Raw genomic sequence first — 15547 nt, forward strand, 5'->3', positions numbered from 1 at the left:
GTGCCCAGAGAATTTGTGCAATGTTCTCTTGGACAACCAATTCACCCTTTTATTTAGACGTATCAAAACTACCTTCTCCAGCTTACCCAGAAGTTCTCTTCTGACCCCTTTGGGGAAATGTGTGGTTTGTCAGAGTCACCATGAGTCGGGGTTGATTCCCAGGTCAGTGGCAAAGAGCTATGTAACCCATGAAGAAAATGAACTCTAACACAGCCGGCCAGGTGAGGGAGAGGTCAGACTGGAGAAGGGATGTAGGAGAGGCAGAAAGACGGGGAGAGGGGGCCCTGACCAAATGGGCCTTGGAAGTCACTGCAAGGACTCGGGCTTTTATTCTGAGTGCAATGGGGGGCCACAGGCACTCCCGAGCCGAGGCGGGGCATGATTCAAGTCTGCTCTGAAGTGGGAAAGCTGGCTGCTGTTATTGAGAAGGAACTGGAAGGGTGGAGGATGGAAACGGGAGCCAGGGAGGAGACTGCTGTACAAAGCCAGGCAAGAGGTGATACAGCCCACAGTGGCAGCTGTGGAAGGAGGTGGTGAGAAGTGGCTGGACCCTGGGTATATTCTGGAAAGTAAAGTCCACAGGATTTTCCCGTGGTTTGGGTGTGTGTGATTGGCTGAGTTGAACTCCGATTTATAGCAAACACATGTAATACCTGATTAATGGGACAAGTTCAAAATTCTATATGCTGAAGGTAAAACCCAATAACACTGGCTCATGCTGCTGCTGCGTCCCCCACTGTCCTTACATGTGGCTGGAAAAAAGATGCAGACACTTTGCTGAGCTTGAATTGAATATTGGACTTTACAGAAACGAATATTTCCATCGAAGGCTTTTCGCAGAGAAGTTTTAAAAACACCCAAGTTGTGTGTTCTCACTTGCATAATGTTAATAGAAGGCTTGCAACGCCAGCCAAGTAGCCTTCCACCAAAGCACTTTGCAGTCACTCTCCATCCTAAACGTGCAGCTGACTAATCAGCCATCAGTCAAAGCCAAGTCCTGCCTTGCTGAGTACGAAACTGTCAAGATACTACGTTCAAACTTGCATTAACACCACTCCTTGCTAAGCTGGTGTCATAGTGTAGTTGGCGGGCATGGTGCCAAATCTAACAGGGTTTCGACCCTGCTGCCTCAACATCACACCAGCAAACAGTCCGATGGTCGTTGGCCGATTTCTCCATCTTCATAAAGAGAAATAATATACTTGAGGATAAAGCAGGCGAAAACCACTTCACTGGTTTCAGAGAGCTGAGGGAATGAGCTCATCTAAGGGCCAGCAATTGGAAGCAGTGTTTTCTAAAGTGTTGCTACTACAGCCATTCATCATGAGTGGATAGCTTTGCCATCCGACTGATTTTTCTGTGTACCTAGCATGAAATTTGAAGAATTTAATCTGAAGCGAGGAGAGGAGTTCTGTTGACTATTTTTAGACATAGTTTTTATCAATTGACGCAAGAATCTGATCTTTCTTTGAGCATGACCCGTAGTGGTGATATTTTAAATTCATTTAAAAACAACAACAATCGTTCCTATTATTACTCTAACCTTTGCTTCTTTTGTAACATGTTTGAAAATCTGTGGGTCTGATGACATGTTCCACACTGTACTTAATATGTCATTGTCAGCAGTCACCTACATATGTAATGTATGTGTTTTGAAAGCAGGTTTTTCAAATAAATCCTGATGTAGGCTAACACGAGCTGAAACAGGAAAACTTCTCTTGCGAAGTTGGTTGGGCGTGACTGTGGTTTCCTGGAGCGTGGAAGAATCCTCACCAGTTGCTTAGCCAAGGGGACCAACGGTTCACTTGCCTCCCAGGGCTTGCTCTCCAGCGGTGGTTTTTGCTATGCCTGAGAAGCCGCACTTCATTCTCTTTTCCAGAATTTCTATTCGACTTTCTTCCTAGACAGAAAGCCTCCAAAGGCCAATGGGTTGGCTTCCCTCAGATTATTCCTGGAAATTCAGGTAATCTCCAGAGTGAGCTCCTCAGGTCTCATTGGGTTGAGGTGAGTAAGTGAGGACCGTTTCCAAGAGAGAGCGATGACAGTGCTTTTGGCATCTTATTACCGTAAATCCATAGGGAGGGTGTTAGGATTCAGGTGACCTGGAATGCACTTGAGTAGAGATGGAAAGGGATTGATCAAATAAGTGGGCGATGTTAGAAGCCGTCCTTGTATCTGGTGTGCCGTTAGGCTCCGCCTGTGGAAATTCGATGTGTTTGTATCGAGAAAAGCTGATGAGTCGTCTTAGAAAGTGGCATCCAATTTACGGAGGACACCACTGAGATTTAAATGGATACTGTTAACTTCTTATTTAAAGAATGGCAAATTTCCCAAGCATATCATATTCCTAGATACGCTGTTTATCTTCTTCTAGGAAAACAAAAGCTGTTCATTGGAGTAAAAATTTTGAGTTTTATTTGTCAGTTAACTCAGTAATTGGTAGTATTCTCATATAATTGAGCACTGAAGCTTTGTTTCCTTGCAAGAGATGACACTGGATAAGGCGTGTGTGTGTGATGTGCTGTGTGAAGGGCTCTGTGCATGGTGGGAAGGAGGGATTTGGTGAGAGTGACTGGAACACCATGTGACTGAGAGACGCTGATAACCGATGAGAGGATGAGTGTAGGGGATGCATTAGCTTAAGTAATTCATCTTCCCCTTCTGTTATACGTACATATACTAATAACTGAAAGCTGACACAGGAAAGACTATTTGTCAGGTAAATGCCAGGTTCTTGAGAAACTTAATTATATAAAAATGATGTGTACTTTTATAATAGAATAACTTCATAGGTTTTAAAACACTAAACTATGTACAAACATTGTAAAAATTACAAACAAGCTAGAAAGCAAAATTGGCCTATATATCTGCTCCCAAGGGAAATTATTCTTAACATTTTGGAATGTCCTTTCAGAATCTCTCTCTCTCTCTCTCTCTCTCTCTCTCTCTATATATATATATATATATATATATATATATACACACACACACACACACACACACACACACACACACACACACATCCCTCCTCCCTGAGGTTGTATGACATATACTCATTGGGGCTTCCTTTTTTTCAACTGTGTATTAAATGTCTTTCCATTTCAATAAATATAGAAATATGTCTTTGTTTTTAGCCATCCATTTTACTTCTGCATATTTAACCCCAAATTTATTGATGGATATTTAGAGAATGGTCACTTTTTTAATACCATAAGAAGCTCAGTGATAAATATCCTCGTGTGCTTTTCTGTATTTTCCCCCTTAGATGTAGAATTGCCACAAACAAAGGGGTGCGATTAAATTGGCTCCCTTTTCCCAAAAGTCGGCCTCCTACAACCTGTGGGTGAGAGTGTCAGCTCCCTCAGATGTTGACCAGTACAGAGCATTATTCCTCATAATTTTTGTGAATCTAATTAAAAGATCATCTCTCTATTTTAATTTTTTTTATTTGAAAAGCTTAAAATGTAAAAATCTCCCATAATCTTACCACTTAAAAATTGTGTGTATCTGTCCATGTGTCCGTGTGTATTTATTATAAGGAAAGAAATGAAAAGGGCCCCCTTGCCCCATTCCATCTTTTGTTTCTTAAGGTGTGTAGCTCTTTGGCAAACTACATTGTTTTGCAAATGCCTACCATATTAGTCTACAATTTGCCTGTTTCTCTTAATAAATCATCAACAATTGTGCTCCTCTTAATAGAGCATGGCTATAGTTTGATGTCCTTCTTTTAGTGACTTTATGGTATGTCCGCTGTGGGTGTTCCATACCTTAAAGACAATCCTAGTTGTTCGATTCGGCAATTTCACACTCCAGGAATTTTTCACAAGTGTTTGCATGAGTGCATAAAGGCCTAAGCCTATGTCCACAAGCATGTTCACTGTGGCAATATTTTTAATAATGAAAAATGGAAAAGTACCTCCATGTCTGTCAAGAAGAGATTGGTTAAAAAACATGATCTCGTGACATGTTATAGTAGTCAAAATTTTAAATGGAGTAGATCTGCTACTGGCAAGAAGAGGCCCATGACTTACTAACACAAGTTGCAAAATAATGCATGTAGTATAATCGCATTCATGTTTAAACACTCCAAACAGCATGTATGCAGAGATAGACGCTTAATGTCTTGTAAGTAATTTGAACTTTGACAGCAAATTAATAAAGAAGCATTTTGAAAAATGCAAAGTACATCGAAACTCTACCAAACCTAGAGAAAAATTAAATATTTCAGTGAGACTGGGAAGTCGCTGAAAGTCCACCAGCTGGACAGTTTATGAGTCTGGAAAAACAGTTAGGTAGAAAGTTGTATTTTTTTTATCAGTACAAAATGTTTCATTCACAATGTGGAGGAAGAGTGAGAAGATAAAAAGAGGAAGAGAGAGTCAACCATACGGTCAAAAGAGATTAGCTGGAAGCAGAAGTGGACGCCATTGACTCTGATCCTGGAAGGACACAGAAGAACTCAAATGCCTCTTCTTCAGGACAGCGTCGTACATATTTAAGAGCAGCTCTGTGGGCTAAAACCTTCTGTTTTCTAGACAAAACACTCCCAGTTCCTCCTAATAAGGTCCTTTGCCTGCCCTGCATATCCTTTGTTCCAGTTCTTTTGCTGTCCATCTTGAAATGGGACAACCAGAACAGATACCATCCAATCAGATACCGTTGCCTTCCAACTTCTCGACTCATCCCTGTGAGACAGTCAGATTAATCCTTCCTTGTGAAGGAGATACTTTCTAGAAAATCCAGACTAAGGTTATTCTTAAACATCCACCTTGTGTATTCTCCTGAAAATTACTCGTCAGCAGACGTGCTGTTTTTATTCATTATTTGTCACTCAGGGCTTCTGGCCTGGTACTTTCATTTGGACGTTTTCCTTCTGCCCCCTCAAATTTTAGGGTAAAGCCATTATTTCCAGGTTAGTAAGTCTCCCGACAAGGAAATTCATCTTGATCTCACAAGAGTCTCATCCTCTTGCCCGGAGTCCATCATTCTGGCATAGAGAATCCAATCATTATCTTGGGTGATTTGTGTAGCCAGTTATTAGCTTGTAGTATCTTCCTTTGCCTCCTAAAGCTTTGAGAGCTAAAGCAAAAACAAAAGCTCTGCACGTCTAGTATTTTTTCGTTTGTTTTGTTTGTTTGTTTTCTGGACTATTTACCCATTGTCAGCTGACGGTGGTAGTGAACCAGGAGATTTGGACATGACCTCTGCCCCATGAAGACCAGCACACTTTTGAAGAGCCAGAGCAGTTCCCCCCTGCCCCCTAGGTGTCGCTCATGGGGACAGTGTCCTTTTCGTACGCATGTCCCATTGCCCACCGCTGTGGGAAGCCATTTCTTCTTGGGCAGTGCTCCGATTTCCACTAGAGCTGAGCGTCATTCAGCTCTGTGCATGCCCTCTTTCTTCTTCCTTTGGCACGTACCCACTCTCATGCTGCAGTTGAGTTCTGTCCATTCAATCGGACGTTTGCGATTCTTTCTGGCTGTCTTCTATTATTGAACCCTTTGCCTCCTTATAAGCGGCAGCGTTCTCAGATTCCCTCAACTTTGCCATTAACAGAAATGTCAGCTCCTATTTAGGAGTTGCATCATTCCCTGATATCGGCTTCAAGGAGGAAAGAAGCTACGTTAGCCCAGGCCCTCTAAATCACCAGAACACTTTCCCTAGGTTGCCAGGCATTGTGCAAATTGGGGGAGAATAAATAAATAAATAAGAGCGCCCTCTTTGAGCAGATGAAGTACAAAATTTCTCCCTAGGCGGAGGAATTAGAGAAATGTCCGTCTCCCATGGCTGAAGAGGCCTGTAGACCTGGCTTGAGCGGGGACTGGATTTCAGCCCCATGTTACTAGTGAGCAGGAGATCACCACACACCCGCTTGGAGCAGCCTGGGATGAAACACATACCCACTGTATTTGAAAAACAAAACAAAATAAAACACAACCCATAGACTATGGGGCTGCCTCTTTGCAGCAGTTTCCCAATTTCTGGTCTCAGGGTTCTTGAGGATACACCTTACACATCAGTTACTCCTGGTTTGGTTCTGTCTTCTTTTTTAAAAAAAAATTAACAGTACTATTGAGGTATAATTTATATACCATAATATTCATCCCATTGTAAGAATAGAGTTCAATGATTTTTAATTCATGTACAGCATTGCATAGATATCACTGTGATCTTGTTCTAGAACATTTCCATCACCCCAGAAAGTTCTCTGGTGCCCATTTGCAATAATCAGTTCCTATGCCCACCCCCAGCCCCAGGCAATCACTGATCTGCTTTCTGTCTTTATAGATTTGTGTTTTCTGGAAATCTCCTGTCAGTGGAATCCTATCTTCCGTTAGCTGCTCTCTTCTTCTGCTAATCTAATAGGGGTTCGAATTTAATTGAGGTCCGTATCTTTTGCTGAAATTTGTCTGCTAATCTACCAGCAGTACAAACCCTTCCCTGTCCCTTTCTTTCCATTCTGCCTCAGTATTCACACATGTTTTGTTCCCTCCCATCTAGAACATTCTCCCTGGTCCATCATCCTCTTTGGCCACCATCCTATTTGTTTCTCTAGCTATTAATGAGCCCAACTTCTCAAGGCTTCTCTTCTCTCCTATGAACTTTCCTTTAAAAAAAAAATCTTTCTAGGGCCGGCCCGGTGGCTCAGGCGGTTAGAGCTCCATGCTCCTAACTCCGAAGGCTGCCGGTTTGATTCCCACGTGGGCCAGTGGGCTCTCAACCACAAGGTTGCCAGTTCAATTCCCCGAGTCCTGCAAGGGATGGCGGGCTCCGCCCCCTGCAACTAAGATTGAACACGGCACCTTGAGCTGAGCTGCCACTGAGCTCCCAGATGGCTCAGTTGGTTGGAGCACATCCTCTCAACCACAAGGTTGCCAGTTCAACTCCTGGAGTCCCGCAAGGGATGGCGGGCTCCACCCCCTGCAACTAAGATTTAACACGGCACCTTGAGCTGAGCTGCTGCTGAGCTCCCAGATGGCTCAGTTGGTTGGAGCGTGTCCTCTCAACCACAAGGTTGCCGGTTCACCCCCTGCAACTAGCAATGGCAACTGGACCTGGAGCTGAGCTGCGCCCTCTACAACTAAGACTGAAAGGACAACAACTTGATGCTGAACGGCACCCTCCACAACTAAGATTGAAAAGACAACAACTTGACTTGGAAGAAAGTCCTGGAAGTACACACTGTTTCCCAATAAAGTCCTGTTCCCCTTCCCCAATTAAAAAAAAAAATCTTTCTAAGTAGAAGTATCTGCTATGAATAAAAGAACATTAAAAAGAACGGGTAATACATCCATGTAAACTTTAAAGCATAGCGATGCAATGAACCCCACACCCAGCACCCACTCCTTCCACCAGCCGTACAAACAGTGGCACCAGGACTCAGTATCTAAAATCGCTTCTTTATCTCTATGTTGTTTTATCCTCTGGTCATTTCTAACTCATTTTAATTCTGCTTTTAAATAAGGAGTCTGGGCTAAATAGTCTTTGAAATCCATTACATTGTTAAAACTCCCAGATTACTACTGAGATGTGAATTTGGTTGTTTGTTTAGTGTATTATACAAGATTTATAGCCTACATTGTTGAATAATATTATAATTTATTTCATTATGAAGTTTTGGCTAAGAGCATGACATACAATTATAGCGTCATGTCTGTCGGAAATTTATTCTACTTTGTATTAATTTGCTTTAGATGCTTGTTTTTTCCCCCTAAACTTTTAAAGATAAAAGCTGGGCTTCCTGTATGTTCTCCCCCAACCACTCCTCTCTTTAGACTGAATTCATTTAACCAGTCCAGTTGGCCCCAAAGGAGGTATGGACATCAATTATGGCTACAACTTCATATTAATTGACTGCTTAAATATTTAATGAATGTAATACTTGACACTTAGGGAGAAACTATTTATAATCACCAAAACCAGGCCTTTGTTTTCATCTTTTATGCCTGGTGTTTACCATATTCCTGTTGTAACATCAGTTGGGAATGAGCTGCTGTAGAAGAGAAAAAACACTCCCCTCAGACTCCCACCTCCAGGCAGAAAAAGTTGCATAGAAAATGACTAGAGATGGATATTTAAAACATTTGCACTTATATCTACCAGTCTGCCAAACTACATTTTTACTGACCATTCATTGCATTTTTGGAAGTTTGAAATATTTTCTTATTCCTTCCTATGGTGTATTGATGTCATTAAAACAGCTCTTAAAAGCACTCATCCCCCCCCACACACACACTTGGAGTCTTATTTCATTAAGGTTTCTCTGCATCCTAAGAAATGTGGTCACTTGTTAGGACGTTACAAGTAGACCACACGTGACTGACTGTGTGTGTACGGAGCTAGGCTCGGTCTGCCAGGAGTAGAAATACATGGGAAGGTCTTCTCCCTGACAAGTTCAGGCCAACGAGACAGGGGAGCCCAGTTCATGGGACAGATACATCCCAGCCAAGTGGGTTCCAGGCACAGGTTGTTCCTGGGCTCTGGCAGCTCTCACATGTGGGCAGGTGTTATGACTCCATCTCACGTCCACCTCAGCATTTCTCTTTCTGAAAATAGACTGGCGGCCTTAGCCTCTATAATTCTAAATCTATTTGATCACATTCTTTGTGCTTTTCCTCCTACCTGAAATTAAAAAGGAACAAATAAGTGTATCTTCTATTCAAGTTGGCTGAGCGAAGATTTACTGACTCCACAAACTCTACTCCAGAGGGATGGGCTGTCGTGTGGACCTGTGACCTGTCTCAGAGGCTTATTGTGAAATACGCGCTCCCCGTTAGCAGCCAGTCTGACTCTTCTTCGTATCCTTATACCTTGAACAAGTTTGCCCCAAACCTCGTTTACAATACCCATCACCTTACAAAAACCTCTCTTAACATCAGTCTCCCCAGATTTTGAAATAACCAGATTCAGTTCCCTGAGACTTAATGTTGTATTTGTCTTAAACCTTAAGTATCACTGCATTTTGTCAGCAATGGGAAGACAATTAATATGATTTTTTAAATCATAATTAAGGTCTTAACTGCTGTAGATCAAGAGTAAAAACCAATTCTTCATGAACTAAAGAGTATGGTTAAGGCCAGTATTCATTGTCAAAGATAATGCATGGTTTTCTATTTTGAGTTCTCTTCTATTAAACAGAATCAGCATGAAACAGTTACGAATTTATTTACTTGAGTTTTCTCAGTTGTAGAAAACAGTGATGTTTCAAATTTTTGGTTTTTATTTTTTGGGTGTTTTTTTTTTTTTTTGGAAGTCTTATGCTTTCAAGCCTTCAAAGTTTTGTTCTCTTGAAAGGCTTCTCTGTATTTGTGGTACTTCTTGTTTGTGTTATGATAGGTGATACATCAGTTGTATATCACTTTGTAGTGTCAGTTACTTTATTTCTATGTTGCATTTCCCCCCATGTAAACTGTAAAATCTTACTGTAAACAGGGAGGGCAAGGTCTGCGGCCACCTGCACGCTGTCCTGCAAAGCTGAGGTTTGTGCGAGTGAGAATTTTTGTGTTTCATTTCACAGGTGGGGAGCATTAAGCGGGAAATGACCTTCACATTTCAACCAGAGGACCTAAAACGTGACTCTAGTAAGAAAATGTCTCATCCGCACTTGTTCCCTTTGGCCATGGAGGAAGATGTGAAAATAGCGGATGCCAAAACAGCCACCCGAACCCTTGAGCATGAAAAAGAGAACACCCGCTCCATCTGTCTCCTTGAGCAAAAGCGAAAAGTCGTTTCCTCCAACATCGATGTCCCTCCGGCAAGGTAAGGGACCGTCAGACCTTTCTGTGCCCTGGGCGTCCGGGGAGAGTGTCACAGGCGCCATCACAGCTCTCCCGAGTGTGGGGACGTAGGAAGGGTTCTCTGCCAAGGGCTTCTTTCTGTTGCTTATGTGAAATGGAGCTTTTCAGAACCGACTCTCAGGCGGTGGTCATTGGAAATACTGCAGCTGTAGAAAAGCACATTTCATTAGATTTTGACAAATGGGTAAAAAAGCACAAACGAATAAATGTTAAAAAAAATAATAAACATGAAACGTAGGACTGAGTATAGCCTCTTAGCCGCAAGGTCACTCAGTCTGTGGTCAGGCTAGACTCAGCCCTGGCCTCTTCATGTGTGGCCTGCAAGATAAGAGTGGTTTTACATGTTAAAAGGGTTAAAAAAAAAATGAAGGTCATAGGTGGCCTGTAATGCCTAAAATATTTGTGACTCATTGCGGGAAGTTTGGTGTTCCCTGGGTTATATCATAGTAATCCTTTTAAGACAGAGCTCCCTTTGAACTGGGCCAAGAGGGTTTAACTGAAAAATCAAAAGGCTTTTATCACATTATAATTTTACTTAAACCACATCCGGTAGCATTGAACCAAAGGACGATATTATGGCAGAATCACAATGGAACAGTGGTAGAACATACACATTAGATCTTTTACTTATTTTCTTGCTTATCACTTATCTCACCTAGATTTTGGGGGCACCCAGAAAATTGACAGATGTCTATCATAGTAAGGTATGATAATTCCCATTTTACAGATGAGTAAACAGACTCAGAAACGTTAAATGATCACTCAGGAGCACACATTTAACAAATGATAGACCTAACACTATGGTAGGTTTCTGACCCCAAGTGAATTTTTTTCCACATTACCATCATTACTGTTTATGGAAGTAGTGTTTATTCAATTTACAACTGTGTTGCCTTAAAATGCATTGATATTTCTAGTATCACTTGCTATCCAGCCTCTGAAAACAGCTCAACAGTTGGGCAAACATTGTTAGGTAACCTAGATCATTAGAGCATGGCATTTGTTATTCTCTTTTTGCCATTGTTTTTTTGTAAGTACTGATGCTTAAATTGGTTGGATTGCACCCAAACAGCAATTACAATTTGATTATGCAAAGTAGTAACTGTCTTCTAATTATAACTCTGAAGCTAAAGAAATCTATTAGCAAACCAGTTGTAACAGGAATAAAGAAAATTTGGCCAAAAAATATTCCTAGACCTAACAGCAGCTTGTTAGAATACACCAGATTGTTATTTTGCTGTTGGAAAAAAAAAAAAAGAACCATACGGTACTGTTTGTTTTGCAGGGTATTAAAATATAGTGATGTCATATTTTTCACTTGCTGGATACGATGGAATCACTTTCTCCTTCTAGGATGCATTCTGGGCATTGTCTATTTTGAAAGAATTTCAGAAACTTGTTAACATTGAGTTCAAAGTTAAGCAATGACCTGAGCCACAAGCAATATCCTATGTGTACAATGGAAAATTGTGGACTTAATTTGGCTACCGCTTTCCATGGCATTTTCTACATTTTCTCCTTTGTCTTTTATGTAGTATATACCCTTTATAGAAAAGTCTCCTATATAAAATTTGGAATTCAATGAAAGAGAAGGCAAGATGGGTATGATTGTTTCTGAATCTCCAGACACCTTGCAGTGGCTGCAATAAATGTTTAATGTTTAAATGCATTAAAAACTTTTCAGGTCACAAACTCTGTAACCAATATGAAACTACCGGGAAAAAGGGGGGAAAGCAAAAAAGCTCCCTTTAGGATTATCTTATTAAACATTTACTATATATATGGAAGGGAATAGAGGCATCCCCACTCATAGTGAAGAAATACTAACACTGTTTCACTTACCTGTGGATTCCCGTTAGGAACTGGAGCAATCCCCATAAGCAGCTATACAGACCATCTTTTCCAGGAAACCTTTATCCACTTCCATCCCTTCCCATCGGTTTAGGAATTCAGGTCAGCGAGTAACTGTTGTTCCTGCCTTCTTGCTCCAGTGTGTCTGTTTGTTACACAGCAGCGAAACTTGGAAATGCATTCTTTTGAATTTGACATATCAATTTTTAAAAAGACTCCTTGGTACTGGCTTATACTGTTACTGATTCTTCTTTTAAATATTCTGTTTTCTCACCTCCTGTAAATTGAGTTCTGGGTGGGGAAGAGTTGAGAGATAAGGCTTGACTTGGAATTCTTTTGGAATTTGATTTTTATCGGTTTGGTCATAGAGAGCTGTTCAAGTGGTTCCTTAGATTGACATTTCAAATCACTTTGGAAAGAATATAATTTTAAGCAATAGGAGAGTTCTTGAAGAGTATGTTTTTATATTGGAGATAAAATGGCTTAGAAAATAGAACTGGTAGCTACGAGGGAGGAGTTGGGGGGTTCTGCTGCCCACGGGTCTCTAGGAAGTCCTTGCCTCCTGGCTGCACCCCAGCTTCTCTCCGGCCAGTGCAGCTTCTCTGCTCCTAACACTGTTGTCAAAGCCAGAGGAGTTGCCTGTTCCTCCCACAGCTATGGTCAGGCTGGATGGAGAAACCAGAAGGTTGGGGTCTTTAGCAGCTCCTTCCAAACTGCGAAGACCTAACAAGCTGCCCAGGTTAGACAGAAGTCAAAGCCCGTGTTGTGGTTTTGAAATATTCAGCTTTTGTTTTCAAAGTGTTTCTTGGCTTATTACAATGTTAAATTATCAATATGTTTGGTGACCACAGAAATGGCTATAAAAAGATAGGTTCTCTTATCAGTGTGTGAGACAGTGGCTACTATACATATACGTTTGTGCTTTTTAGATTTCAACTATTTTTCTATGCAAACCAATGAAAAATACCGTAAGCGGAGCCGATACAGTCATAAGCTACGCTAGCTCATGTATTGCCCACGTTTTCTACTGTCAAATGTTGGTTCATTGTCTGTGGGATAACATTTTGGGGGTTTTCTTAGTCAATTATTGGATAACTCTGTGGAAGTTCATTGAATGTCCACTTGGAAGGAACAGTTGTGATCTGCTGCCCCAAGGCCTATTCTACGCGTAGACAGAACTCAGTAAGCTTTCTTTCTCATCATTTAAAACCCACACTTTCTTCTCTGGCTGGGTGTTCTGTCGAATCTGCCACAGTGACATCTTACCTCTTCCCCCTGGCCATGAGGGCATCCTGCCTCATTTCCTCAAACGGTCCAGGGTCCCCTTAGCAGCCACTGGACCCACCTGAACGTGACACCCAGAGACAGGTTAGCACCACCCTCTGGACAAGCAGGAGGCGGGCGGCACACCTGGTAAGGGGCGGTTTCCACAGCACTTCATGAATGTATTGATATTTCCAGCCTCAGGATTTTCTACATTGAGTCACTCCTTCTATTGCCACCCATGTGGCCGAGAGACTCCATCACGTTGGAATTACGCTGCGTGCATTTCCTTTGGAATCAGGCCCCGTGGAGCTGAGTGTGATGGCGGCTTCCTTTGTCTCATGTGAAACTGCACTGGTTTGCAAGTCTGCTCCAGCTCTCCTATCAGAGCCGTGGGGCTTCTGCCTCAGTCATTCCTTCCGTGTGTGGTAAACTGTGGGGAGAAGCAGCAACTTGTTTCTCGGTGTCTAGGGGTAGGATAACAGGGCCTTGCATGGCAGTTGTCACATCAGAAGTGACCCAGGGGCAGAGACTTTTGCCATGAAGGGTGCTCGCGGCTTGGTTTGGTGTCAGTTGTATTCTTAGTCAAAGCCGGGCAGAATTCCCTGCCCTGGCAAGGACCTGGCAGTGGCATGGGGACAGTCCCCACTCTCCGTAATGGTCTTTTGTCTCCACATGACTGAAACTCTGTGTGTCCATGTGGCGTCAGAGGAACCAGCCTTCAGGGGGAAAGGAACCTGTTTCCAAGAATAAACATGAAAAAGCACTGAGTTTTTCTGAGCCTATCGCTGACGCTTCCAAGTCATGTTTGTTGCTTCCCAGGCTCCGAGTATCTAATTATATAAATTTTAATTATCCACATAAAGGAAAAATCACACGCCTTGTCTTCTGCCTACCGGCTAGAAGTGAAGTAGGGTATTTTGTCCGGATGGTAACCGTCAACCACAGCAGACATCTTCATGCTGAGCGCGGTGGTCAGAGGCGGGTTTTGGATCTCACAGAGCAGCGAGAACTATGCGCGTCTTGAAAAATCATCTGGTCCACCCACAGTATTTGAGAGATGGGAAAATCTTTCTGTGAAAAAAAAAAAAAAAGCTAAGAGTTTAGGTTTGAATAATGGGTAGAAACACTTTCGCAAAGCTGACTTTTCGGATTTTGCCACATTTTCATTTGTGAGGAAGCACTTAAAATTCATCGCGCGTGACTTTATTTGCTGACGTGCTAATAGTCTCCCTTCTTGTTTGAGAGGCAGGCATGCGACGTCCTGCTTCGTCCCATGAAACACACCACCTGCTTTTCCAGGCTGGAGTGTGGCGTCTTTCCACCGAGGGATCCGCGTGTTCTGTGCAGTTAGAACACGGCAGTGCTGTTTAAAGCCAGCACCGAAGGTGGCCAGGGCTTAGAGGTGGCAGCTGAGGGCACAATTGGTGTCACCAGGGTGACGCATTCCTGTGTGTGATGCACAGGAGCCCCGCGAGGGTCCTCCCGTAAGGGAGAGACATGAAAAATCAAAGACGGGCAGTGGTTTCATGTAAATCATTCGAGGGGGAGAAAAGCCTACTGTTAACTACAGTCAGAATTATGATTTATCTTTTGGGAAGAGGTATGTTTAATTCAATGGCTAGAATACCTTATCTTTGTTTTCTTAGACCTGTGCCTTTGGACGCTGAAAACAAATGAACACATTTTTTAAAAATTTAGTGAGATGAAAAAGCATTATTCCTGTGGTGAGAAAGATAGTATCTAGTGTTAATGTTTGTGCCTGAGTCTCAGGGGCTTTATTTCTCTGAGTTTACTGAAATGACTCCCAGTACCATTTCCCAGGTGACCTCAGAGGAGATGTCAGGTCAAGGCAGGGGCCCCCATGATTTCACCTAAGACCCTGCAATCGAGGTGGTGTTGGTTCTGACTGTGGGCTCCGGGAGGCAGGGCCGTGTCTTGTCAAGGAAGAGGGGCTCCCCACTTCAGTTTATTCTCCGGAGCCACAGCGTCACAGAGCCAGAAGTGCTGGCGGAAAGCACGGGACCACAGCTGAAACGGCAGTGATAATTCTGATAAATGACAAGATAGGTCCCCAAGCTTGAAACTTCCACAGCTAGCAACTGGCCTGTTGTGAAGGGTGGGCTTTTATAGTCCCTCGTCTTTGCCCACTTTGGTTTGCACAGTTTGATCCTGTTACTTACGGTGACATGTCAGTAGCATTTCAAAAGGAAGAACCATAAACCATAGCAGTCACTGGCTGAACACCTACAACGGTGACGAGAAATAAGGAGCGAGTGTAAGAATCAAGTGGGTCTAGGGCAGCCTCCAGCCTCTGGTCCCAATGAAGTTTTCAGCCTACGGGACAGTCAATCTTTCGTGTAGTTGGTGGTACATTTTGGGTGTTCAAATGGCTTTTCTTTTATGAAATCATGGTGACAGATGATAGGTTGTTTTTCATATTTAAATTGTGGGTGACTTAAAATGTTAGCCCCCTCATGTTGGTTCCCCAACTTTTCAATATCGTGGGATCTTCAAATCCCAACATTTGTAAACTAGAGGAAAGGTCTGTCGCCTAAAACCAAGAGACTTGAATTCTTCCACTCCGCTGATTGCATCCCCTTGGCACACAAAAACCTCCATTCTGTCATCTGTTT

The 15547-nt window shown here is 42.5% G+C and overlaps 1 protein-coding gene across 3 annotated transcripts in view; it reads left to right on the forward strand.

Annotated features, from left to right (window-relative positions):
• ZNF704 (zinc finger protein 704) overlaps positions 1-15547 on the forward strand; it is a 131378-nt gene that overhangs the window by 24148 nt on the left and 91683 nt on the right. For all 3 annotated transcript variants that reach the window (XR_016021666.1, XR_016021665.1, XM_019725454.3), the window contains exon 2: positions 9518-9759. Coding sequence is in view for 1 of the 3 variants with exons in the window: in XM_019725454.3 (XP_019581013.2) it covers positions 9518-9759 (242 nt within the window). In the remaining 2 variants the exon portion in view is untranslated. The remainder of the gene's footprint in view (positions 1-9517; positions 9760-15547) is intronic.

Source organism: Rhinolophus sinicus, chromosome 7, assembly GCF_057876585.1.
Source record: "Rhinolophus sinicus isolate RSI-liver-muscle chromosome 7, RSI-T2T, whole genome shotgun sequence".
Lineage (NCBI taxonomy): Eukaryota > Metazoa > Chordata > Mammalia > Chiroptera > Rhinolophidae > Rhinolophus > Rhinolophus sinicus.